General features: G+C 42.9%; 2 protein-coding genes across 4 annotated transcripts in view; both read left to right on the forward strand.

Annotated features, from left to right (window-relative positions):
- The window catches only part of LOC115127807 (M-phase phosphoprotein 9-like), a 30,622-nt gene extending 13,311 nt beyond the window's left edge, over nucleotides 1-17,311 (forward strand). The window contains exons 9-23 of one of the 2 annotated variants that reach the window (XM_029657435.2): nucleotides 2,056-2,534; nucleotides 3,294-3,443; nucleotides 3,530-3,617; nucleotides 3,708-3,923; nucleotides 4,227-4,274; nucleotides 4,388-4,452; nucleotides 5,721-5,822; nucleotides 6,023-6,247; nucleotides 6,363-6,493; nucleotides 6,980-7,282; nucleotides 7,365-7,485; nucleotides 7,678-7,751; nucleotides 10,697-10,890; nucleotides 13,196-13,264; nucleotides 15,551-17,311. In XM_029657435.2, coding sequence (XP_029513295.1) covers nucleotides 2,056-2,534; nucleotides 3,294-3,443; nucleotides 3,530-3,617; nucleotides 3,708-3,923; nucleotides 4,227-4,274; nucleotides 4,388-4,452; nucleotides 5,721-5,822; nucleotides 6,023-6,247; nucleotides 6,363-6,493; nucleotides 6,980-7,282; nucleotides 7,365-7,485; nucleotides 7,678-7,751; nucleotides 10,697-10,890; nucleotides 13,196-13,264; nucleotides 15,551-15,652 — 2,367 coding nt within the window. In that variant the 3' untranslated portion in view covers nucleotides 15,653-17,311. Of the gene's footprint in view, nucleotides 1-2,055; nucleotides 2,535-3,293; nucleotides 3,444-3,529; nucleotides 3,618-3,707; nucleotides 3,924-4,226; nucleotides 4,275-4,387; nucleotides 4,453-5,720; nucleotides 5,823-6,022; nucleotides 6,248-6,362; nucleotides 6,539-6,979; nucleotides 7,283-7,364; nucleotides 7,486-7,677; nucleotides 7,752-10,696; nucleotides 10,891-13,195; nucleotides 13,265-15,550 lie in introns of both variants that reach the window. The other variant, XM_029657429.2, reaches the window with a different exon arrangement.
- Nucleotides 17,312-22,268: 4,957 nt separating this feature from the next.
- The window catches only part of LOC115127748 (membrane-associated phosphatidylinositol transfer protein 2-like), a 90,697-nt gene continuing 87,592 nt past the window's right edge, over nucleotides 22,269-25,373 (forward strand). For both annotated transcript variants that reach the window (XM_029657369.2, XM_029657390.2), the window contains exon 1: nucleotides 22,269-22,816. The gene's annotated coding sequence lies outside the window, so the exon portion shown is untranslated. The remainder of the gene's footprint in view (nucleotides 22,817-25,373) is intronic.

The following is a 25,373-nucleotide window of genomic DNA, read 5'->3' on the forward strand; positions in this document are numbered from 1 at the left end:
AGCACATGGCCTTCTGGCAGACACATGACTCAATCAGCTTTCATTCTCTCCCACTTCACAGTAGAAGCCTGAAACAAGGTTCTAAATACTTTTGACATCTAGTGGAAGCCTTAGGAAGTGCAATATGACCCCACAGACACTGTATATTGGATAGGCTAAGACTTGAAAACCTACAAACCTCAGATTTCCCACTTCCTGGTTGGATATTTTCTCAGGCTCTTGCCTGCCATATGGGTTCTGTTATACTTAGACATCATTCAAACAGTTTTAGATACTTCAGTGTTTTCTATCCAAATCTACTAATAATATGCATATCCTAGCATCTGGGCCTGAATAGCAGGCAGTTTACTCTGGGCATGCTTTTCATCTGGATGTGAAAATATTGCCCCCTACCCCAAAGAAGTTAACAGGCTCAAGCAAGCTAAAACCCACATGGTAGCAAAAACTAACTAGCAGAAATTGTTAACAAGTTAGAAATGATTTAAACACACTTTCCTGTAGGCTAGTTAATAAAAGATCATGAATGTCATACAACATATATTCACCCCACCCAGTATTGTAATCAAAACTTACCAGAAAGCATGAAGTCCTTGGCCCAGACAGTGTAGTAGTGTGAGCGCAATAGCATCTCATTAGTGTGCAAGATCTTGAGATTCAGCTGTACATGTGATGGAAGAATGCACTGTGTGCATGCAGAGGATTGCAATTCCATTTATTTGGGAATAGTTTAACCAAGTATGCCACAAGACCTAGAATTGCCTTATGTGTATCCCACAAAAAGGTTCACTGTTATAAGCTAACTTTAAAAATAAAATAAAATAAAGCAAAATTCCAGGACTTCATTTCCGGAAAAATGTAACATTTCACAGTGGGTGCGAGACACTGTGGCTTGTAAGCTACTCCAGGTCTCGCACCCACTGTGCAATTTGGTGGAGGATGGGTGATGATCTGGGGGTGCTTCAGCAAGGCTGGAATCGGGAAGATTTGTCTTTGTGAAGGACGCATGAATCAAGCCACGTACAAGGTTGTCCTGGAAGAAAACTTGCTTCCTTCTGCTCTGACAATGTACCCCAACTCTGAGGATTGGTTTTTCCAGCAGGACAATGCTCCATGCCACACAGCCAGGTCAATCAAGGTGTGGATGGAGGACCACCAGATCAAGACCCTGTCATGACCAGCCCAATCTCCAGACCTGAACCCCATTGAAAACCTCTGGAATGTGATCAAGAGGGAGATTGATGGTCACAAGCTATCAAACAAAGCCGAGCTGCTTGAATTTTTGCGCCAGCAGTGGCATAAAGTCACCCAACATCAATGTGAAAGACTGGTGGAGAGCATGCCAAGATGCATGAAAGCTGTGATTGAAAATCAGGGTTAATCCTCCAGATATTGATTTCTGAATTCTTCTTAAGTTAAAACATTAATATTGTGTTGTCTAAAAATGAATATGAACTTATTTTCTTTGCATTCTTCAAGGTCTGCATTTTTTTGGTTATTTTGACCAGTTGTCATTGTCTGCAAAGAAATGCTCTTATTGACAATATTTTTATTTGGGAGAAATGTTGTCAGTAGTTTAGTTTATAGAATAAAACAAAAATGTAAATTTTACCCAAACACATACCTATAAATAGTAAAACCAGAGAAACTCGTAATTTTGCAGTGGTCTTTTACAATTTTTCCAGAATTGTATTATTATTTTAGTTTTTTTGTTTCACAAAACAATTTAGTTAACAGGTATCTTGATCCAGGAGTAGATTTGAATGTCTCTTCTGTACCCAAGAAGCTTGATCTTGACGTTTAGTAAACCAAATTCATAGCTGGAGCCCTGAGCTGGATATAATTAATTTGACATATCTTACTTTTCTTATAGTTATACTTGCAGTTATAAGCAGTGGCGTAGCACGTGCCCTGGCAGCCCCCACGAGGCGGGGGTGTCCCCAACCCACAGTATTGAAAATCATACTGTCGGTATTTCAAAATACCCCGGTATACAATATAAACAATATATCGTCTAACACACACAGACACCTGCTCTAACCCTTCTCTTTGTTCTAGGTGTTAACTCTAGATCCCACTATTCAGCTCCGTCAATCAGATCGAACCTCCGGCTTCACCTCGCCCTCCCACTTCAGCAGCCCCTCCTACCCCACCCAGCCGCAGCTCTACCCCCACGCTGACACCCCTGTCAGCCCAGACAGCATGGCCGAGGGCAGTGCCAACCCCGGGGACACAGACTGCGCCTCCAACGCCTCCAGCCTCTCCGCCGTTGCACCTACCCTAGCCAGAGTGGCCTCTCCTCGGATAAAACCAGCCCCGTCGCCCCCCTCTACCTCCAAGCCCTTGATGCTCCCCAGCAGCCAGCAACGCAAGGCCTTAGTCACTCAGGCCAGCGAGGAGGAGGGGAGTCACACACACACCAGCACCCTAAAGCAACTGGCTGTGTCTGGGAGGCAGACGCACTCTCACACACACTCCCGGAGCGGCCCTCGTATGGAGAAAGCGGTGTCACTGGAAGACCCTGTGATCGTCTCTCTGTGAGTGGCCAGAGGGCTGGTTATGTTTTTATATATTGGGTCACACAGGGGCGTCATGCAGTCCACACATCTGAGGGGCAAAAGTCCCTGAGGATAGCTGAGAGGTCGACAAGTTGTATTTTTCATAAATTTGAAATAATTTTTGTTCTGCAATCAAGAGCCATAATTATACTTAATTCTACGTAAAAAAATGTTTTGTTTTCTGCATATCTAAGCATACTTCTTGAGCTGTGTGTATCCTGACTGGTGGTTATTTTTTATGACTAAAATCTGGGTAAAAGATTGAAAGGAGTGTCTTTTTCAGTACATTTAGTAATTGCTCGCTTTTCTAAAGTCTACCAACCTTGCCAGCAGGCATGCTAGCTAAGATAGAGTAGCTAGCTTGTCTAACTAACTTGATTGCCTGAAATGGCTTCTTGGCAGCTGGTGATGTGATTGGGAACCTATCTGGCCTAGCTAAAGCCAACTTCATAAAATTGCTATGTATTACTGTAAACCACTGTAGACCACTGTAGTATTACATAGAACCAACAAATTAAACCCTTTTTTAAAATTCTGGGAAATCAGAGGGGGCACATGCCCCTGTGCCCCCTATGGGCATGACACCTCTGGGGCCACACTAATATTATTTAGGGCATAAATCAGAGGAACAAGTAGTAGAATAACTAAGGTAATTGATACATACTGAGTACTACTAATCTTCTTTCTCCTCCCATTCCTCCTCTTTTCCCTTCTTTCTCTTCTCCCCTCTTTCTCCAGGCTGAGAGAGAAGCTGAGGGAAAAACACACTCGTCATGTAGCTGATCTGAAGGCTTACTACGAGGCAGAGATCAAAGTCCTCCGGGACAAACTGGACCTGAGAGACTTGCCTCACGACCTGGAGCAGAGCAACCACACACTCAGACAGAGGTAGTGGTGGAGAGTGTGGGTGGGTGTGTTTGGGGGAAGGTTGGTGTGTGTGTGTGAGATCTAAGTCGTGGATGTTGTATTACCAGGTGTGCTCAGCTAGAGCGAGCTCTATCTGAAGCAAGCAGCCGTATCCAGGGGCTGGAGAACAAGAACACCATCCTAGAGAAACAACTGGTAGGATACTGTTATACCCTTAGAGGTGTGTGTGTGTGTGTGTGTGTGTGTGTGTGTGTGTGTGTGTGTGAGCTCTGCTGTCTCTTTCAGGCTGACTGGCCAGAGCGCTACGACACAGCCTGCTCCACGGCAACGTCCCTGCAGCAGCGATTGGACGAAAGCAGGCAGTCAGGCAGGGAGAAGGACTCCTCGGCCGGCCGCCTCAGGACCCGGGTCCGGCAGCTAGAGGAAGCTTTGGAGAACGCCTGCAGAGAAACGCAAGATAAGGAGGCCAGGAGGGAGAGGGAGTACAAGATGCTGCAGGACGTGAGTTCTGATGTTATACCAGACTAGCTAAGTAAACCAACTGAAGTCTCTGACCCTCTGGGAAAGACTACTTTCTAGGTGTTGTAGTTTGGGAGATGACCTACAGAACATCTGGAGAACATTACCTCTACGTCTCTTACACCAGTCTCTTATTTGAGCAGCTCTTTCAGTACCCGCTGGATGTGTGTAAGGGACCTTGTAATAAGCTATTTGGCTGTAGCACAAAGGTTTAATAGACACACTCCGGTGTGTGTGTGTGTGTGGTCATGATGACTCAGGGGTTGTGGGTTTTTGTCTCCCTAGCTTCTGGGAGAGTATGACTCTCTGAAGAAAGACCACGGGGGAGTTAAGGTAACGGAACTATTCTATTAGTATAATCTATTGTCCTTTTCGCTGTTATTCCACCTCAAGAATAACAGGTGACACGTTGTTCTGGTTCTAACCTTTTTGTTCTCTATCAACAGGACAACCTGGTGTCTACAGAGAACAAGCTGTTTGATGCCAACGAGCAGGTTTCTGAACTAAAAAGGTAACATCAAGCATCCAACACCAAGACCTGAAAACCAACATCTACAAGGTAGATATGCTAGATAAATCATAACTAGACCTGGGTTAAAAAATAGCCCTATTTGAGTATTTTCAAATAACGTGGTCGAAAATCTAATTCTATTTGAAGGTGTTTTCAAATACAAGCAAGCGTCTTGTGTATTTGAGTGTTTTCAAATAGATGCCAATACTTTCCAAGTGTATTTCCAAACACATTCCAATATTCAACTACTTGTATTTTCAAAGAGAAAATGTGAAGATATTTACTTCGAAATGTCTTTGTCATGATCAGACCTGGGTTCAAATACTATTAGGGGTATTTCAATTCCTTTCAGAGTTATGCAATTTGTCCGAATCGGACATCCAGTTGTTGAGTGTTTTTTGAAATGTGTCGTAAGTGCTGAGAATAGAGACTTCACTCCTACTCTTATGGCTCAAAATAAAAGCTATGCATGAAGCCTCTTTAGTCTTAAGTTCCAGTTCCACCTAGTCGACAGATATTTAGGAGAGCTCATGAGCTGTCTTAACCTGTTAAGTTACCAGAAAGGGTTTTTAACAATGGAGAAATGCAGTGAGTCAGTGGTTCCCGTGCCACAAGCAATTGATTTGGTGGTGTTAAAATGTTTAGATATTTTTACATGATCACTCCATAAATAATCTGGACCTACATGCAACAGTATCTCTTGCGCTTTTCAAAATTATTTCACATGTAGCCTATATTTTATATGACACGCCTAAATACTTAGAACCACGAGGCTAATAAATAAACATGTTTGTCTTTTTGATTATTGAATTACCAACAGTGCCTTCAGAAAGTATTCCAACCCCTTGACTTAATTCCACAGTTTGTTGTTACAGCCTGAGATTTAAAAGGATTTAATAGATTTTCTTTGCACAGCCGTCTACAGACGATAACCCTGTGTGACAGTCTTAAAATGATCCTAAAACCTCTGAGCTGGGAGCTTTTGTTGTCGTCTTAAAACAGCTTTTAACATGATTCCTAGGACATTTTCCCTGATGTTTTGTGGATACGGGCCAAGAGTGACAGATTGAAGAATCCCTTTTGACTGAGAGAGGAGTTATTCTCTTTTGGTGTGACTATCTATTTTGGCAAACAAACAATAGATGTATCATGTGCCAGCTTTTCTTTATCAGTGTGTTTTGTCCCAGCACCGGTGGCGATCCTGTAATTGACATGTCTCGATCACCCACACTCTCTTTCCTGAATCTGTCTGTGGCCCGCCTCCTCAGGGTGGTCTGTAAGCTGGAGAGCCAGGTGAATCAGCTGGAGCATGAGAACCAGGTCAGGAGTCGCCAGGCTGTCCACAACCACACACAGCCTTCTGGAGCTGGGTACGGTCTCCTCTCCTTCACGTATGCATAAATGTTGTGCTTCTGTTAGGTCCCAAAGCAGGTCTGACCTATAGCCGTTATTATTATTTTTAACCCTCTCCTGTCTCTCTGACTGACTCTAGCTGTTGTCACTGTTGTTAACCCTCTCCTGTCTGTCTGTTTGTCTGACTGTATTTGTTGTTACTGTTATCCCTCTCCAGTCTGTACCACCATCCGGACCTGTTGCTTTCGCCCAGCAAACACCCTTGGCAACCAGAATCCACCTATAGAATTTCTCCTTGCCCTCAAACCGACCAATCACACAGCACCAGGAAGTCTCCCAGTCCTCAAATTGACCAATCGCAGAGTTACAGGATGTCCCCTTGCCCTCAAACTGACCAATCAGGCAGCTCGGGCCACTTTACAGACCACACTGGCAGCAGGAGGTATGGTTGCAGTGTTAACTTTGGAATACCTCCTTTGAATCCCCTTTCCCCTTGATTTAACCCTGATTAAAAATCGGACCAGTTTAACTCACCCGGGTCCTGTTTTGTCCTGTAGGTGTTTGTCCCCTCCAGAGCGTGAGCAGGAAAGGGGTGAGGTTGTGAAGGAGACTCGGGGGCCTCTGACCCCACTGATGAGGGCCCTGATAGAGCTGGATGAGACCAGAACCACTGAGGACCGGGCCCCCTGTAAGACCAGCCACAGTACCTCTGACTCACTCTCACTGGCCTCCAGTAAGACACACTCCTCATCCCACAGTAGGCCCTCCGCTTACTCACCAACTCATTCTCTTCACTCCGTCCTCAGCACGGTGCTAGAACAGTATAGCATAACTCAGTCATTTTCTCCAGTCATAAAGTTGGAGGTTGTATTCTCCCCTCAGCCTTTTGGATATGTTTTTTTTAGTTAATCTGAAACCAGCATTTTAAGCTTTTCTGTCTCGTGAAATTTGAGTGATTTTTGCAAACTAACTAAGAAAGTTCTCTAAAAGCTAGAGGACGTGTTTGATTCTCTAGTCTACTCTGAAGTCTTTTGATTGTTAGTCTGTTTTTGAGCTGTATACTTTAACTTATGTGATGATGCTGTGGTGGTGTTTGTTGAGATGCAAGACAGATTTCCCTGAAGGGGACACGATTATTATTAACTAGCTGTCTCTATGTATCTGTCTGTTGCAGGGCTGGGCAGCCGGAGGCCCACTGTTGGCTTCGTAGAGAGAAACCACAGAGAACCACCAACACAGGACAGGGGCGGGACTGGACAGGAGAGTGGTGCGTCCGGATCTGAAAGAGGCATGGTCTGTCTGAATGGAGGCAGGGATGGACCTCCCCAGGGTGTGGCTTCTCCTGGAAGGGCTGCGTCTGGGACATTCAGGGGAGTGTGTCTGCTGAGAGCCCAGAGAAGTCTGTCTCCAGAAGGCCACAGGTCCTCCTCTCTGCCCCCCCGCGCCCAGAGGGCCACCTTCCCCCCTACCACACCCAGTGCGTCATGTCATTTTCACTGCTATTTCCTTGTGTAGTTCATTGTGTAGGGTTCTTGAACTTATCTAGTGTTATGTTCTAGCTAAGAGAGAGACCCTGATGACGCCTCAGTCGGCTAAATCCAGCCCCAAACGCTGTCCTACAGAGAACTACTCCACCGCCTTTAGCAACCCACCACCACGACAACAGCAGCTACACAACAGGTACGAGGTTAAGTACCCCTGGACGACAGGACCGGTCCTAAGCTGAATCTGTGCACCCTTGATTTGTTTTCATCCTGTTCATTACAGGTGTGTCTTCTCCAGCTATTGTGTGTCATTATTCCTGACGCATTTTCCCTACCGTGTTTGATATGTTTTAGCCTCAGAGTTCAGGTTTGTGATTGTCTGTTTCAGGTTTGACGTGGCATCAGACCAGAGACACCACTCCTTCCACAACTCCAGCCCCAGGAAGAGACTGTTTTCAGAAGGTAAAAGAAGCAATGTTGTTTTACACTCTTGACACCTGGTTAGTGTGTTCAGTGGCTTGCAAAAGTATTCACCCCCCTTGGCATTTGTCCTATTTTGTTGATTTACAACCTGGAATTAGAATAGATTTTTGGGGGGGTTTGTATTGTTTGATTTACACAACATCCCTTCTGCTTTGAAGATGCAAAATATTTTTGGGTGTGAAACAAACAAGAAATAACTTGAGCGTACATAACTATTCACTCCCCCCCAAAGTCAATACTTTGTAGCGCCACCTTTTGCAGCAATTACAGCTGTAAGTCTCTTGGGGTATGTCTCTATAAGCTTGGCACATATAGCCACTGGGATTTTTGCCCATTCTTCAAGGCAAACTGCTCCAGCTCCTTCAAATTGGATGGGTTCCGCTAGTGTACACCGATCTTTAAGTCATACTAAAAATTATCAGTTGGATTGAGGTCTGGGCTTTGACTAGGCCATTCCAAGACATTTAAATTATAGGTGGACTGATTATGATTTTTCAACACCGAAACCGATTACCGGAGGACCAAAAAAAGCCGATACCGATTAATCGGCGGATATTTTTTTATTATAATTGTTTCTTATATATATATTTGTAATAATGGCAATTACAACAATACCAAATTAACACTTATTTTAACTTAATATAATACATAAATAAAAATCTATTTATTCTCAAATAAATAATGAAACATGTTCAATTGGGTTTAAATAATGCAAAAACAGTGTTGGAGAAGAAAGTAAAAGTGCAGTATGTGCCATGTAAAAAAGCTAATGTTTAAGTGAGAACATATGAAAGCTGGTGGTTCCTTTTAACATGAGTGTTCAATATTCCCAGTTAAAATGTTTTAGGTTGTAGTTATTATAGGACTATTTCTCTCTATACCATTTGTTTCATATACCTTTGACTATTATATGTTCTTATAGGCACTATAGTATTGCCAGCCTAATCTCGGGAGTTGATAGGCTTGAAGTCATAAACAGCACTGTGCATCCCAGCATTGCTAAGAGCTGCTGTTTGAATGAATGCTTACGAGCCTGTTTCTGCCTACCACCGCTCAGTTAGACTGCTCTATCAAATATCAAATCATATACTTAATTATAATATAATAAACACACAGACATACGAGCCTTAGGTAATTAATATGGTAAAATCCGGAAACTGTCATTTCGAAAACAAAATGTTTATTCTTTCAGTGAAATACGGAAGAAATGGTCTTCACACAGTTTGCAACGAGCCAGGCGGCCCAAACTGCTGCATATACCCTGACTCTGCTTGCATAGAACGCCAGAGAAGTGACACAATTTCCCTAGTTAATATTGCCTGCTAACGTGAATTTATTTTAACTAAATATGCAGGTAAAAAAAAAAAATGCTTGTGTATTGATTTTAAGAAAGGCATTGATGTTTATGGTTAGGTACATTGGTGCAACTACAGAGCTGTTTTCGCGAATGCGTTTGTTAAATAATCACCCGTTTGGCGAAGTAGGCTGTGATTTGATGATAAATTAAAAGGCACCACATTTGATTATTTGCAATGCAGGACAAGCTAGTTAAACTAGTAATATTATCAACCATGTGTAGTTAACTAGTGATTATGTTAAGATTGATTGTTTTTTATAAGACACATTTAATGCTAGCTAGCAACTTACCTTGGCTCCTTGCTGCACTGACGTAACAGGTGTTCAGCCTCCTCGTGTAGTGCAATGTAATCGGCGTCCACAAATGCTGATTACCGATTGTTATGAAAACTTGAAATCTGCCCTAATTAATCGGCCGACCTCTAATTGAAATGTTTCCCCTTAAACCACTCGAATGTTGTTTTAGCAATATGTTTAGGCTCATTGTCCTGCTGGAAGATGAACCTCTGTCCCAGTCTCAAATCTCTTGAAGACTGAAACAGGTTTCCCTCAAGAATTTCCCTGTATTTAGCGCCATCCATCATTCCTTCAATTCTGAACAGTTTCCCAGTCCCTGCCGATGAAAAGCATCCCCACAGCATGATGCTGCCACCACCATGCTTCACTGTGGGGATGATATTCTTGGGGTGATGATAGGTGTTGGGTTTGCACCAGACATAGAGTTTTCCTTGATGGCCAAAAAGCTCAATTTTAGTCTCATCTGACCAGAGTACCTTCTTCCATATATTTGGGAAGTCTCCCTCATGCCTTTTGGCGAACACCAAACGTGTTTGCTTATTTTTTTCTTTAAGCAAGGGCTTCTTCCGGTCTACTCTTCCGTAAAGCCCAGCTCTGTGGAGTGTACGGCTTAGTGGTTCTATGGACAGATACTCCAATCTCCGCTGTGAAGCTTTGCAGCTCCTTCAGGGTTATCTTTGGTCTCTTTCTTGCCTCTCTGATTAATGCCCTCCTTGTCTGGTCTGTAAGTTTTGGTGGGTAGCCCTCTTGGCAGGTTTGTTGTGGTGCCATATTCTTTCCATTTTTGAATAATGAATTTAATGGTGCTCCGTGGGATGTTCAAAGTTTCTGATCTTTTTTTATAATCCAACCCTGATCTGTACTTCTCCACAACTTTGTCCCTGACCTGTTTGGAGAGCCCCTTGCTTAGTGGTGTTGCAGACTCTGGGGCCTTTCAGAACAGGCATATATCTACTGAGATCATGTGACAGATCATGTCACTCTTAGATTGCACACAGGTGGACTTTATTTAACTAATTATGTGACTTCTGAAGGTAATTGGTTGCACCAGATCTTATTTAAGGGCTTCATAGCAAAGGGGGTGCATACATATGCATGCACCACTTTTCCGTTTTGTATTTTGTTTAGAATTGTTTGAAACAAGTCATTTTTAAACTTCACTTCACTAATCCAAATAAAAATCAATTTAAATTACACGTTGTAATGCAACAAAATAGGAAAAATGCTAAGGGGACACTACTACCCTCTTTCTCCCTCTCTCTCTCCTCCAGCCACCCAGCGGTCATCTGGTGGTTCAGTTGAGTCATCGGGCAGTGTTGAGCCCCAGGAGGGGGTGTGTGGGCTGGGCTGGGAGGAGCAGGGGGCTGGGGGGTTAGGCTCAGACCTCCAGGACCCCGGGACAGACCTCCACTCCCTGGCCGACGCTGAGAGGCTGTTTGACGAGCTCACTATGGAGAAACAACAGGTGGGACAGACTGTTACAAGGCTCTTGTTATTAATCTAGACCCTCACAATAGAGAGGACATGCCGCTCACTAGCGATGTACAATATCAACAAGACCAGAGACAGCCCAGTAGATCTGTAAAGATTGCATGACCATAAGCAATGTAATGGAATTGGCCTACCAGACCATTATTAGCATATCATATCCATCCAAACCCTTTCAAATCTACTGGGAGTTCCAATGGACTGGGGCTAAGAGTTGAGTTTGTGTTTTTATTGCACTGCTTTAAATCAAATCATATTTTATTGGTTGCATACACACATTTAGCATGACGTTATTGGGGGAAAGGAGGATACCTAGTCAGTTGTACAACTGAATGCATTCAACTGAAATGTGTCTTCCCCATTTAACCCAACCCCTCTGAATCAGAGAGGTGCGGGGGGCTGCCGTAATTTACATCCACGTCTTCGGCGCCCGGGGAACAGTGGGTTAACTGGGGCAGAACGACAGCTTTTTACCTTGTTAGCTCAGGGATTCGATCCAGCAACCTTTCAGTTACTGGCCCAAAGCTCTAACCACTAGGCTACCTGCTGCCCTGCGGGTGTAGCGAAATGATTGTGTTCCTAGCTCCAACAGTGCAGTTATATCTAACAATTCACAACAATACACACAAATCTAAAAGTACAACTATTAAATTAAGAAATATATAATATTAGGACAATCAATGTCAGAGTCCAGATTATAATTATAGTGCATTCGGAAAGTATTCAGACCCCTTGACTTATTCCACATTTTGTTGTTACAGCCTTATTCTAAAATGTATTAAATTGTTTTTTTCCCTCATCAATATACACACAATACCTCATAATGACAAAGCAAAAACAGGTTTTTAGAAATGGTTGCAAGTTTATATTGAAAAAAACCCGGATAAACTTAAAAAACGTAAGTATTCAGACCCTTTCCTCAGTACTTTGTTGGAACACCTTTGGCAGCGATTGCAGCCTTCTTGGGTATGATGCTAAGTGCAAAGCTGTCATCAAGGCAAAGGGTGGCTACTTTGAAGAATCTCCAAATATAAAATATAAAGTTTGTTGAACACTTCTTTGGTTACGACATGATTTCATGTGTTATTTTAAAGTTTTGATGTCTTCACCATTGTTCTACAATGTAGAAAATAGTACAAATAAAGAGAAACCCTGGAATGAGTAGGTGTCTCAACGTTTTACTGGTACTGTGTATATATATATATGTATGTGGTGGGATATATGGAGAGTATGTGGATAGAATATTTAGTATATCTTTAGGATAGTACAGTGTATAATTACAGCAATAGTTGAATAGGATTGATTTGACTAGAATACGATATGTACAAATGAAATGAGTAGGAGGCCGGCTAGTGATGGCTATTTAACAGTCTGATGGCCTTGAGATAGAAGCTGTTTTTCAATCTCTTGTGGATGGGGGCGTGCTCCCTCTGCTGTCTCCTGAAGTCCACGATCAGCTCCTGGGTTTGTTGAGCTTGATTTAGAGGTTATTTTCCTGGCACCAATCCACCAGGGCCCCCACCTCCCTGTTGGCTGTCTCGTCATTGTTGGTGATCAGGCCTACCACTGTTGTGACGTCTACAAACTTGATGATTGAGTTGGAGGCGTGCGTGGCGCAGCAGTCATGGGTGAACAGGGAGTACAGGAGGGGACTGAGCACGCACCCTTGTGGGGCACCTGTGTTGAGGATCAGTGTAGTGGAGGTGTTGTTTCCTACCTTCACCACCCGGGGGCGGCCTGTCAGGAAGTCCAGAACCCTGTTGCACAGGGCGGGGTTCAGACCCAGGGCCCCAAGCTTAATGATGAGCTTGGAGGGTACTATGGTGTTGAAGGCTGAGCTGTAGTCGATGATGTAGTCCTATTTTATTGATGCCGTATATCTATCAATGACCGAGGCAGTCCTTTGACATCACACTTCACTAATCTCTATTGGATCTGTTCTACAGTGTTACCTAGCTTTATGATTTTATAACCACTCCTCTCTCAATGATGTCTATTTATAGCTGGGTTCATATACCCCCCTTCTTTCCTGTCCTACTCTATCCTTTCCAGCCCTGTCCTGCCTCTCCTGCTCTGTTATGACTGAGGGGTGCAAACTCCTTTCTCCTTCCCTTTACCCTTCAGCAGCCTTAAGTATCCTCCTGCCTCTGCCTAGGGCAACACACACAGCGCAGAGCGGCCTGCCTGCTTGGTTCATCTGATTTAATCTTAGTGCTGTGAAATTGTTGGTTAGTTTATATATTTATTTATGTAATTAATTCATTTGGGTGTGTTTTGTGCAGATTGAGTCAGCGTTGAGCCGGATGCCTGGATCTGGTGGGAGGGTGAGCCTGCAGACCAGGTTAGATGAGGTAAGGTCACAGTCACACGCACCAAACCATGCAGGGCCTCGTTACATATTAGTAAGGCGTGATTGGGTCTAAATTAGGGCACTGATATGAAACTTTTGGCCGATATCCGAAGAAGAAATGATACAGATACTTAAAATTGTAGCGGCCTTTTAAGCATTCTAGTACAGTTAAATAGTTGAAACACTGACAACAAAGTTATTTTGTTGGCATTTACGTATGTCCCCATTACCAGTAAAACATAATCAAAACCTATTTATTTTACTTGCTGTGCTGTTTCGTTGTTAATTTGTTCAGTCTCAACCAGGATTTTATCATACATGTCAAGCAGTGAAGTTTCAGCTCTGTCTGTCCGTGGCCTCTTCTGTCATGGCTCCTCTTCCTCGGTGCACACTGTCACTGTGTCCGTTTCCATCTTGTCCAGCTGTGTCTGTAACATTTCACGTAAACCCTGTTTCTTGTCTGCATCGAAATGGAGGTCCTAGTACCTAGCATCGAGCATGGTGGTGACACAGTAAAGAGGCTCAGAGAGAATGCCTGTCGCCCCACTAGGCTACCCCCACGGTCTGTGTCGGCAGTTTTGTTGAGCAGGCGTTTCAGTGCCATGACAAGAGGGTATCACATCTGCTGCAGACGCAGTTGATGAGCTTATTTCTCCAGTCAGTTGTTAGAATGGCGCGAGGAGTGTGTTCACGTTTCCAAGATGTTCTCAAATGCCATTGAAATGGCAGCAGCGGTATGAGAACCAGCACATTCTTGAGCATACAATACCTCAGTATGAAATCCTCGTCGGCCCACCGTGCTGTCAGACTCAGCATGCTCATGGGGCTGACATCGCTGGTCCAAATGTCAGTCGTGAAGCTAATAGCAGTAGTTCATAGATGTGCATTTCAACAATACTGTGTAACTCCGGTAGGGCAACATCCAAAAAATAGCGCCTACTTGGTAGTGTGTACCGGGGCTCAAGGTGCTCGATCAGTCGGCGAAAGCCAACATCATCCACGACAGAGAACGGTTGATTGTCAAGGGCAATGAATTCCATTATCTTGGCGTTAATGGATTTTGCCTTTTGAGTTGTCTCGCTGAAATTTTCTGACTGCTCGACTTGAACTTGTTTAGTTGTTGGAAGTGCGCACTTAGTATTTTTCTGCTTTTGTTCTGTGTAGCGCTGTATTTTTGTGGCGTCATTACGTCATCTACCTACAGTTGAAGTCAGAAGTTTACATACACTTAGGTTGGCGTCATTAAAACTCGTTTTTCAACCAATTCACACATTTCTTGTTAACAAACTATAGTTTTGGCAAGTTGGTTAGGACATCTACTTTGTGCATAACACAAGTCATTTTTCCAACAATTGTTTATAGACACTAAGTTGACTGTGCCTTTAAACAGCTTGGAAAATTCCAGAAAATAGGCTAATTGACATAATTTGAGTCAATTGGAGGTGTACCTGTGGATGTATTTCAAGGCCTACCTTCAAACTCAGTGCCTCTTTGCTTTACATCATGGGAAAATCTAAAGAAATCAGCCAAGATCTCAAAAACAAATTGTAGACCTCTGCAAGTCTGGTTCATCCTTGGGAGCAATTTCCAAATGCCTGATGGTACCACGTTCATCTGTATAAACACCATGTGACCACGCAGCTGTCATACCGCACAGGAAGGAGACGTGTTCGGTCTCCTAGAGATGAATGTACTTTGGTGCGAAAAGTGTATATCAATCCCAGAACAACAGCAAAGGACCTTCTGAAGATTCTGCAGGAAACAGGTACAAAAGTATCTATATCCACAGTGAAATGAGTCCTATGTCGACATAACCTGAAAGGCCGCTCAGCAAGGAAGAAGCCACTGCTCCAAAACCGCCATAAAAAAGCCAGACTATGGTTTGCAACTTCACAAGGGGACAAAGATCGTACTCTTTGGAGAAATGTCCTCTGGTCTGGTGAAATAGAACTGAGTTTAAATGTAGTTGGCTAAGGTGTATGTAAACTTCCGACTTCAACTGTATATATAGGTGTGCACGTCAGCTTTGACTTCGTTTTTTTTCCCGGATGTTTGCATTTTTAGCTAATATCTTCCGATTCCGATATACTTACCGATAGATTGTGCATCCCTAGACTAAATGTAATCTTTTCTTTTGTCATGAACGTGTTTGTTTGATGAAATGGACTTGTGTGAGGTAATTGAATAGTGTAGATGGGGTTATTACTTTAAAACAAAGATCTTTGTGTACCCTATGTGTGAATGTTTATGCTATTCCAGCTAAATGACTGTTTCCCCTACTCCTCAGGTGGCCTTAGAGAAGCGTCTAGAGAGCGTAAACCGTGACCTGGGTTCCATCCGCATGACCCTGAAGAGGTTCCACGTTCTACGCTCCTCTGCCAACATATAGCAATCTTTTTATTAGATGACGCCATAGGTAGGGTCTAGGGCTTTTCCTGGTCAGATCGCATGGTCAGGAAAAACTCCTGTTCCTAGTTATAGATGAATAAATATCACCGTTTTCTGTGATGTCGTTGGATAAAGAACCCTGATTGTTCTCTCTTTTATTGCATTTTATTGAGATGACTCAAGCAGCTCTGCAGTGGTCACACTAGCTGGCACAGTCACAATGTCATCAAATCTGATTTAAAACCTTAACCATACTGCTCACCCTAATGCTTAACGTTAAAGGGACATTTCAACATTTTTCAACTTCGTATTCATTGTCTGCACTACCCCAAAATCAACATATATGAAATGTATGTGTTTCTATGTTTTGTAGTAAAAAATATAGAGGAAGATAAGTGTTTCCGATGACGACATCGTGGGACTTTAACCAATTGTGAGTAGGCGTTGCCTACCAATTGTCTACTAATTGGTTGATGATGTCATTGGAAACACATCTTCCTCTAGGTTTTTTAATACAAAGTATAGAAATGTGACATTTTCACTGATGTTGAGGTGGTGCTGGAGATGATGATTATGAAGTTGAACATTTTTTTTTAAATGAAGGCCAAAAAGCACATTTTTGTTTTCATACATTTTTATTATTTTGCCAAATTTGACTTTGCAGCTGGCCCATCTAGTGGAAACCGTTCAGTTCTGCCTCCGGGGCAAAACTCATGACAATAAAGGTCAACCTGCTCTTAACTCTGTATCACAGATCACTTGTACATGACCCACAGTCTTTTTTACACACAAAACTCTGGGATATTTTTCTATATGTTTGGAAGAGCTCACAATTTTGAGGAGTATATTTTTAGAAATGCACAGATTTGTAAAGTCGTTTAATTTTTTAGACGTTATAAAGAGATAATATATGCTTTACTTTCCATATTCAGGTAAATTATGTCAATTTTTATTTGTTTTATTTTTATCAGCCATCTATGGATCAATATGAACTGCAGAACATCCTAATATCCAGTAGAGACATTTAACCCATCTGGAATGGTCCACTGCCATCTCCGTCTAGGTATACATTTTTATGCATCGTTTTGATATGTTTTTATTCCTCGTACACTGCATAAAATTGTATTTATTACATTTAATTGTGTTCATTACTATGTTTATTCCTGGTGCATTAAAAATATAACAATCTTGATAGCCTACAACGTTCAATAAAAAAAATGTTTGCCCAAGCCATTGTTTTTCCCAGTTCCATCATTACTTGAAAATCTTTTACAAAAACCTTGTATATTAGCAAATTTGAAGTTGCTTGCCTTTTTCCATTTTTATATATTTTATCTCCTTTGAACATTATTTTGTGTTAATTCTGTTGTGAAGGGAAGGATTACATCAGTACCTAACCCCTTCTCTTCCTAGTATACTATGGACTTCCTGCAAAAATTGAAACCAGCACACATTTGAAATATTACACACAAGTACACTGCTCCACAAATGGACATTGCTTGAAGCAACCTCTTATTGTAATGCATTTCTACAGTATTTGCACTGTTTCAGTTTTTTTGGCCATGTAGTGTTTTTTTGCAGTTGGCGATGAATGACTTGACATGAACTTCACTGGAACTAAAATGTACTGTTTCAATAAATAATGCTTACTTTATTACAACACCTGGGTCTCTGTGGGTTATCAAGACTATATACAGTGCATTCAGAAAGTATTCAGACCCCTTGACTTTTTCCACATTTTGTTACATTGCAGCCTTATTCTTAAATGGATTTTTTTTTTAAATAATCTCTCCCCTAAATCAATCTGCACACATTAACCCATAACTCTGGAGCAGGTTTTCATCAAGAATCTCCTTTCCCTCGATCCTGACTAGTCTCCCAGTCCCTGCCGCTGAAAAACATCCCCGTTGCGTGATGCTGCCACCATGCTTCACCATTGGGGCGGCAGGGTAGCCTAGTGGTTAGAGCGTTGGACTAGTAACCGAAAGGTTGCAAGTTCGAATCCCCGAGCTGACAAGGTACAAATCTGTCGTTCTGCCCCTGAACAGGCAGTTAACCCACTGTTCCTAGGCCGTCATTGAAAATAAGAATTTGTTCTTAACTGACTTGCCTAGTAAAAAAAAATGGGATGGTGCCAGGTTTCCTCCAGACTTGTGTGAGGGAAAGATGATGTATTTACCTAATTTATTTGATATTACTGGTTAACATTTTAAATTTGACTAACAGTAAGACATTTCTTATGCTAATGCCAATGTATGTGTTTTCTATGCTAATGTCTGTGTTTTTATGGTCGCTCTAGATCCCTGCAGCTAATCTTGGCGTATTGGCACCAGAGATGGCTTGAGCTGACAAATGAGTTAAAGACTGCATTACATAGACAATAATGTGTTAACTAGGGATAGCTTAGGAGTAGAACAATCAATCCCTCATTGTCTCAAAATCATCCTTGCATCTGGAAACTAAACCAGGATTGGGTTATGACGACAACAACCCTATGCAGATAATGACCGGATTAACCTAGAGTTGCTTATGATGCCCCAATCTGCATGGGATGGTTGGACCCAATCATGACTAAGCATTTTTAGTGTCAGCTTTATAGTACTTTGCATTTGTGTTAAGGTTGGGTTTCTTGGTCCAACACCCAAGGGTGTGGGGTCAACCAGACTCATTGCAATAATTGATCGATATTGAATAAAGATGATTGTTTAAAGAAATGACAGTCTCTCGCTTGATTAGAATATTCCATGACATGAGACACTTGGCATTCAGGCCAAAGAGTTCAATCTTGGTTTCACCAGACCAGAGACTCTTGTTTCTGGTTAGTTGCCTTTTGGCAAACTCCAAGCAAGCTGTCTTGTGCCTTTTATTGAGGAGTGGCTTCCATCTGCCCAGCTAGCACAGTCAGACTCGGCCAGCTGAAAGTCAGACTTGGCCGACGTCATGTGGCTCGAGTCTGGGCCGCCTTCGGCACTATTACTTATGGCTAGGATGCGGGGATTGAGCTCAGGCTGATTCCGGTGTGAGTTATCTGGCCCAAATGTATTACTTGGGGCTCTGGCCGATTGTAGCTACTCTCTGGCAGATGATTACATGGGCTGCTTTATATAATTAACACTTAACATTATTTTACAATTTTCTTCTCATTGATTCTGTGATCAAAAAATACAATTAACATTTCAATTTAATTCTTTAAGAGTCCTGTTAAGTAGAATTTTAATTTTTGTATTTTGATACTTTGTGCAAGGCAATTGATAAGAATTAAAAACAGGATGGAGCCTCCCGAGTGGCGCAGCACTCCAAGACACTGTATAGCAGTGCGAACTGCGTTGCTTCAGATGCTGGTTCGATACCCAGGCCGGCCGCGACCGGGAGACCCATGAGGCGACGCACATGGGTTAGTGGAGGGAGAGACCCATGAGCGTCGTCCGAGTGAGTGGAGGGTTTGGCTGGCCGGGATGTCCTTGTCCCATCGCGCTGTAGCGACTCCTGTGGCAGGCCAGACGCATGCACGCTGACACGGTCACCAGGTCTATGGTGTTTCCTCAGACACAAATATTTTTTGGGCGGATGGGTATAATTTGTATGTGTAATAGTAATATTTAAAATGACTAAATCGGGTAATTGTGTATACATTTATAAATATTTGCACCGGGCTGCTTCTGGGGGGGATTCTAGTAAGATTCCTGCAAAGTCTGTTGAATTCCGGTAGACGGAAACGGCCCGATGTACTTGGGCTAATTCTGGGCAGTCATTCATTTTGATTCAGAGAGACCATCTGGTTCCTGGTCACCTCCCTGACCAAATCAAATTAAATCAAATGTATTTATATAGCCCTTCGTACATCAGCTGATATCTCAAAGTGCTGTACAGAAACCCAGCCTAAAACCCCAAACAGCAAGCAATGCAGGTGTAGAAGCACGGTGGCTAGGAAAAACTCCCTAGAAAGGCCAAAACCTAGGAAGAAACCTAGAGAGGAACCAGGCTATGTGGGCTGGCCAGTCCTCTTCTGGCTGTGCCGGGTGGAGATTATAACAGAACATGGCCAAGATGTTCAAATGTTCATAAATGACCAGCATGGTCGAATAATAATAAGGCAGAACAGTTGACAGCAACTGGACAGCAAGGAGTCATCATGTCAGGTAGTCCTGGGGCATGGTCCTAGGGCTCAGGTCCTCCGAGAGAGAGAAAGAAAGAGAGAAGGAGAGAATTAGAGAACACACACTTAGATTCACACAGGACACCGAATAGGACAGGAGAAGTACTCCAGATATAACAAACTGACCCCAGCCCCCCGACACATAAACTACTGCAGCATAAATACTGGAGGCTGAGACAGGAGGGGTCAGGAGACACTGTGGCCCCATCCGAGGACACCCCCGGACAGGGCCAAACAGGAAGGATATAACCCCACCCACTTTGCCAAAGCACAGCCCCCACACCACTAGAGGGATATCTTCAACCACCAACTTACCATCCTGAGACAAGGCTGAGTATAGCCCACAAAGATCTCCGCCACGGCACAACCCAAGGGGAGGGCGCCAACCCAGACAGGATGACCACAACAGTGAATCAACCCACTCAGGTGACGCACCCCCTCCAGGGACGGCATGAGAGAGCCCCAGTAAGCCAGTGACTCAGCCCCTGTAATAGGGTTAGAGGCAGAGAATCCCAGTGGAAAGAGGGGAACCGGCCAGGCAGAGACAGCAAGGGCGGTTCGTTGCTCCAGAGCCTTTCCGTTCACCTTCCCACTCCTGGGCCAGACTACACCAAGACCTTTCTCCGCCGATTGCTCAGTTTGGCCTGGCGGCCAGCTCTAGGAACAGTCTTGGTGGTTCCAAACTTCTTCCATTGAATAATGATGAAGGCCACTGTGTTCTTGAGGACCTTCAATGCTGCAGATATTTTTTGATACCCTTCCCCGTATCTGTGCCTCAACACAATCCTGTCTCGGAACTCTACGGGAAATTCCTTCAACCTCATGGCTGGTATTTTCTCTGACATGCACTGTCAACTGTGGGACCTTATATAGAAAGGTGTGTGCCTTTCCAAATGATGTCCAATCAATTGAATTTACCACAGATGGACTCCGTTCAAGTTGTAGAAACATCTCAAGGATGATCAATGGAGGCTGTTATAGCAGCAAAAGGGGGATCAACTTCCTATTAATGCCCATCATTTTGTAATGAGATATTTTGACGAGCAAGTGTCCACATACTTTTGGTCATGTAGTGTATAATTCTATCAATTTTAGAATAAGGCTGTAATGTAACAAAATTTGGAAAAGGGGAAGGGGTCTGAATACTTTCCAAATGCACTGTATGTACATACCTCAATTACCTCGTACCCCTGCACATCAACTAGGTACTAGTACCCTGTGTATATAGACAAATTATCATTACTCATTTTGTATGTATTCCTAGTTTTATTCTTTAATTTGTATATTATTTATCATTTTTTTTCTCTCTGCATTGTTGGGAAGGGCTGTATGTAAGTAGGCATTTCACTCTTAGACTAAATGACTGATAGGTCATACCAGCGCAACTCAAATGTACACACAGACACATATACAGTTGAAGGCGGAAGTTTACATACACCTTAGCCAAATACTTTTAAACTCGATTTTTGTTGTAGCCACCAAGCCTCCCTCACCGGTGGAAGCTATATAAATGTTTTTTTTATTAATGTCTACATTGCTTTCTGCTACGTTTACTCTATTACAGACACCTTGATGCATCATTTTCAATTATATTATGTGAGCTAAACATACAAATATATAAATAAATACAAATTAAATCCCTAAAGTATCGTTTTTTACAAATTATTAATGTTGCTGTCCCCACTTCAACAACAATAATTGGTGTAATTTTGTCCTTTCATTGAAATACTGTAGAATTCCATTAATTCCTATATTGCGGACTGATCCTACTGTGGAGTGCCAATATGTCCTACCGGTGGCCTTAATGACTCAATGGCCAATACATAGCACCAGCAATCCAGATATTATTTCAGAGAGGAAGAGGAAGATAGAGGCCCAACTCGGCGGAGGTCAATGAGAGCGTCTAATTTGGTCAACAACAACAAATATTGGCTTATTTAGAAGTTTCGTAATGTTTAAGTTAAGAGTGTACTGATATAAATAAGAAAAGTGACATCCCGGCAACTTTGATAAAAACACTTTATACCGGAGTTCTCGAAATCGCTATGCAAAGCCTATTCATGGCATGAGGCTAGTAGCATAGCATCGCACTCCATTGAATACAGGCGCTTGACGTCAACAACCTTCCATCAAATGTGTAAATAATGAGATGTGTCCACCAAAGAAAGCATAGGCGGGAGCTAGACATCCCACTGTGTCGCTTTGGGGACAACGACTCCCATTGTTAGGGCGGAGAGACATGTATGTTGTCAGTATATCCATAATGTTTGATTGTACACATAATTGCACGCTACGTAGTAGAGGCACAGTCCAGGTCTGCGATTACAGTATATAGCCACTGTGGGGCGCTTTCTGTCTAGCCTACTACAGGACATATGAAGTCAGTGGCATATGATGTGGATGGGCAAGGAACATAACCTGTAGCCTACGACCACAACTGGTAATTTGTTACGTAATTTTCCAGAAGGAGAATGTTTCGAGTCCGATGTCTTTGTCATTGAAAAGCACAGAGAGACAGAATGAACATTCGCTGTCAGCTTTATTCTCAAAGGGGAAACAGCAGGTGCACATCCAAATAAGTGGAATGTCATGAAAGCATCGCGATGTCCGTTGAAGAATGTAGCTAGGTTAATCTGGCTTTATTCGCGGTTTTCAGACTAGAATGGCCGGACAAATAGGCTATGTCAACCGAACATGATGCAGATAGGTCTTGGGGATATATAATTGTGTTCCTCTTGTCGGTGCGAGTCGTGATCAGGCAAGACAGTGAACCGACAGGACACTCGATGATTTGACAGCACTGCCGCTATGGGAGGAAAATACGTGGATAGATGCAGAATTATTTGCACATTTACTGGGGTAGCCTGTCATTTGATGTAGGTGTTATTGGTTATCGTAAAGCAATTTCATAGCCAACGTGTACGTTGTGTTACGTGTATTTTGACAAATTCCAGGAAATCCAACAGCGCGTTGGGAGAATTGCAGTAACGAATTTCTATCATATTGCAGGTGAGTGTTCTTATCATCTTGATTTGGTGTTTGGTTGAGTACAGCCGCTCGAACAGTAAGGCATGGAATGGTGAGGATGAAAAATGGCCAGGTAGCGACAGATGTTGCTAGGAAACCGGTTTACATTGTTACTTTCACTGGCTGGGTGCTGACATTTGACTTGAAACAATAGCAAAAAGTGTAGGAGGCGCGTGCATTAGGCTACTTAAAAGTATATTGAATTGAATATTCTAATTATATAATTGCTCCTGTCTACAGAAATAAGTAAATTACTACACCAGAGAGCATGATTTAAACTTTGAAATAATAATTCGATATTAAACTGATTATGGCAGTAGGCCGGTTATGACATTTAGTCAAGTAAACACTTTACTCTGTTGGTCATAATTAGCGTAAGGTCATAATCGAAGTAAACGTACGCCGATTTTCTGAGCAATCTTCCCCTTAATCAGAGTTATAGGGTCATGGCTAGCAGAGATCCAGCTTTTTCCAGAATTGACTTTTCGTAGCAGGTTTAGGAGAATTAGGTTAAAGTTAAGTTTTAATGTCACATGCACAAGTAGGCCTACAGTGAAATGTGTTTTTAACAATGCAGTAATCAATATCAATGTAGTGCTAAAAATAACATAAGGTAGAACAATAACAAACAAGAAATAGAAATAAGAACATGAGAAGTAAGTAGCATACTATATACAGGGTCAGTTTCAATACCATATTTACAATGTGCAAGGGATACACAGCCATGCAATCTCCATAGACAATTATTGGCAGTATAGTGACCTTACTGAAGAGCTCAGTGACTTTCAACGTGGCATCATCATAGGATGCCACCTTTTCAACAAGTCAGTTCGTTAATTTTCTGCCCTGCTAGAGCTGCCCAGGTCAACTGTTATTGTGAAGTGGAAACGCCTAGAAGCAACAACGGCTCAACTGCGAAGTGGAGGCCACACAAGCTCACAGAACGGGACCGCCGAGTGCTGAAGCGCATAGCGTTCGTCTGTCCTCTGTTGCAACACTCACAACCGAGTTCCAAACTGCCTCTGGAAGCAATGTCAGCATAATAACTGTTCATCGGGAGCTTCATGAAATGGGTTTCTATGGCCGAGCAGCCGCAGACGAGCCTAAGATCACCATGCGCAGTGCCAAGCGTCAGCTGGACTGGTGTAAAGCTTGCCACCATTGTACTCAGGAGCAAGGGAAACGCGTTCTCTGGAGTGATGAATCACGCTTCACCATCTGGCAGTCCGACGGACGAATCTGGGTTTGTAAAGTTTGGTGGAGGATGAATAATAGTCTCTTTTCATGGTTCAGGCTAGGCCCCTTAGTACCAGTGAAGGGAAATCTTAACGCTACGGCATACTAGACGATTTTGTGCTTCCAACTTTGTTTGGGGAAGGCCCTTTCCTGTTCCAACATGACAATACCCTCGTGCACAAAGCGATGTCCATACAGAAATGCTTTGTCGAGATCGGTGTGGAAGAGCTTGACTGGCCTAAACAGAGCCCTGACCTCAACCCCGTCGAACACCTTTGGGATGAATTGGAACACTAACTGTGAGCCAGGACTAATCTCCCAACATCCCTAATGCTAATGGCCAACCTCACTAATGCTCTTGTGGCTGAATGGAAGCAAGGCCCCGCAGTAATGTTCTAACAGTGTCTAGTGGAAAGCCTTACCAGAAGAGTGGAGGCTGTTATAGCAGCAAAGGGGGGGACCAACCCCATATTAATGCCCATTATTTTGGAATGAGATGTTTGACGAGCAAGTGACCACATACTTTTGGTAATGTAGTGTATGTGTGCGCATGTGTGTAGCGTCAGTATAAATGTGTGTACATGTTGTGTGTGTGTGAGTAAATTAAGTGTATTGGAGTGTCAGTGTGTGTGAGTGTGTAGAGTCCTGTGATTGTGCATAGAGATTGCAAAAATAAAATACAAGGGTCAACTCACATAGTCCGTATAGCCATTTTGTTAGCCATTTAGCAGTATTCTGTCTTGGGAATAGAAGCTGTTCAGGAAAGCTATGATCCCTTACTAATGTCACCTGTTAAATCCACTTCAATCACTGTAGATGAAGGGGAGGAGACAGGTTAACAAAGGTTTTTTAAGCCTTGAGACAGTTGAGACATGGATTGTGTAAGGGTAATTGAGCAAGACAAAAGATTTAAGTGCCTTTTTACGGGGTATGGTAGTAGGTGCCAGGCGCCCCGGTTTGAGTATGTCAAGAACTGCAACGCTGCTGGGGTTTTTCACGCTCAACAGTTTCCGTGTCTGTCAAGAATGGTCTACCATCCAAAGGACATCCAGCCAACTTGACACAACTTTGGAAAGCATTGGAGTCTCAAAGGGCCAGCATCCCTGTGGAACGCTTTCGACACCTAGAGTCCGTGTCCTGACGAATTGAGGCTGTTCTGCGGGCAAAAGGGGATGTAACTCAATATTAGGAAGGTATTCCTAATGTTTTGTACACTCAGTGTATATCAACAGATATGGGCAGTATTTCTCTCACATGTATTTGAAATACAGTGAACTCCAAAAGTGTTGGGACAGTGACACAT

Source organism: Oncorhynchus nerka, linkage group LG4 (genome assembly GCF_034236695.1).
Source record: "Oncorhynchus nerka isolate Pitt River linkage group LG4, Oner_Uvic_2.0, whole genome shotgun sequence".
Lineage (NCBI taxonomy): Eukaryota > Metazoa > Chordata > Actinopteri > Salmoniformes > Salmonidae > Oncorhynchus > Oncorhynchus nerka.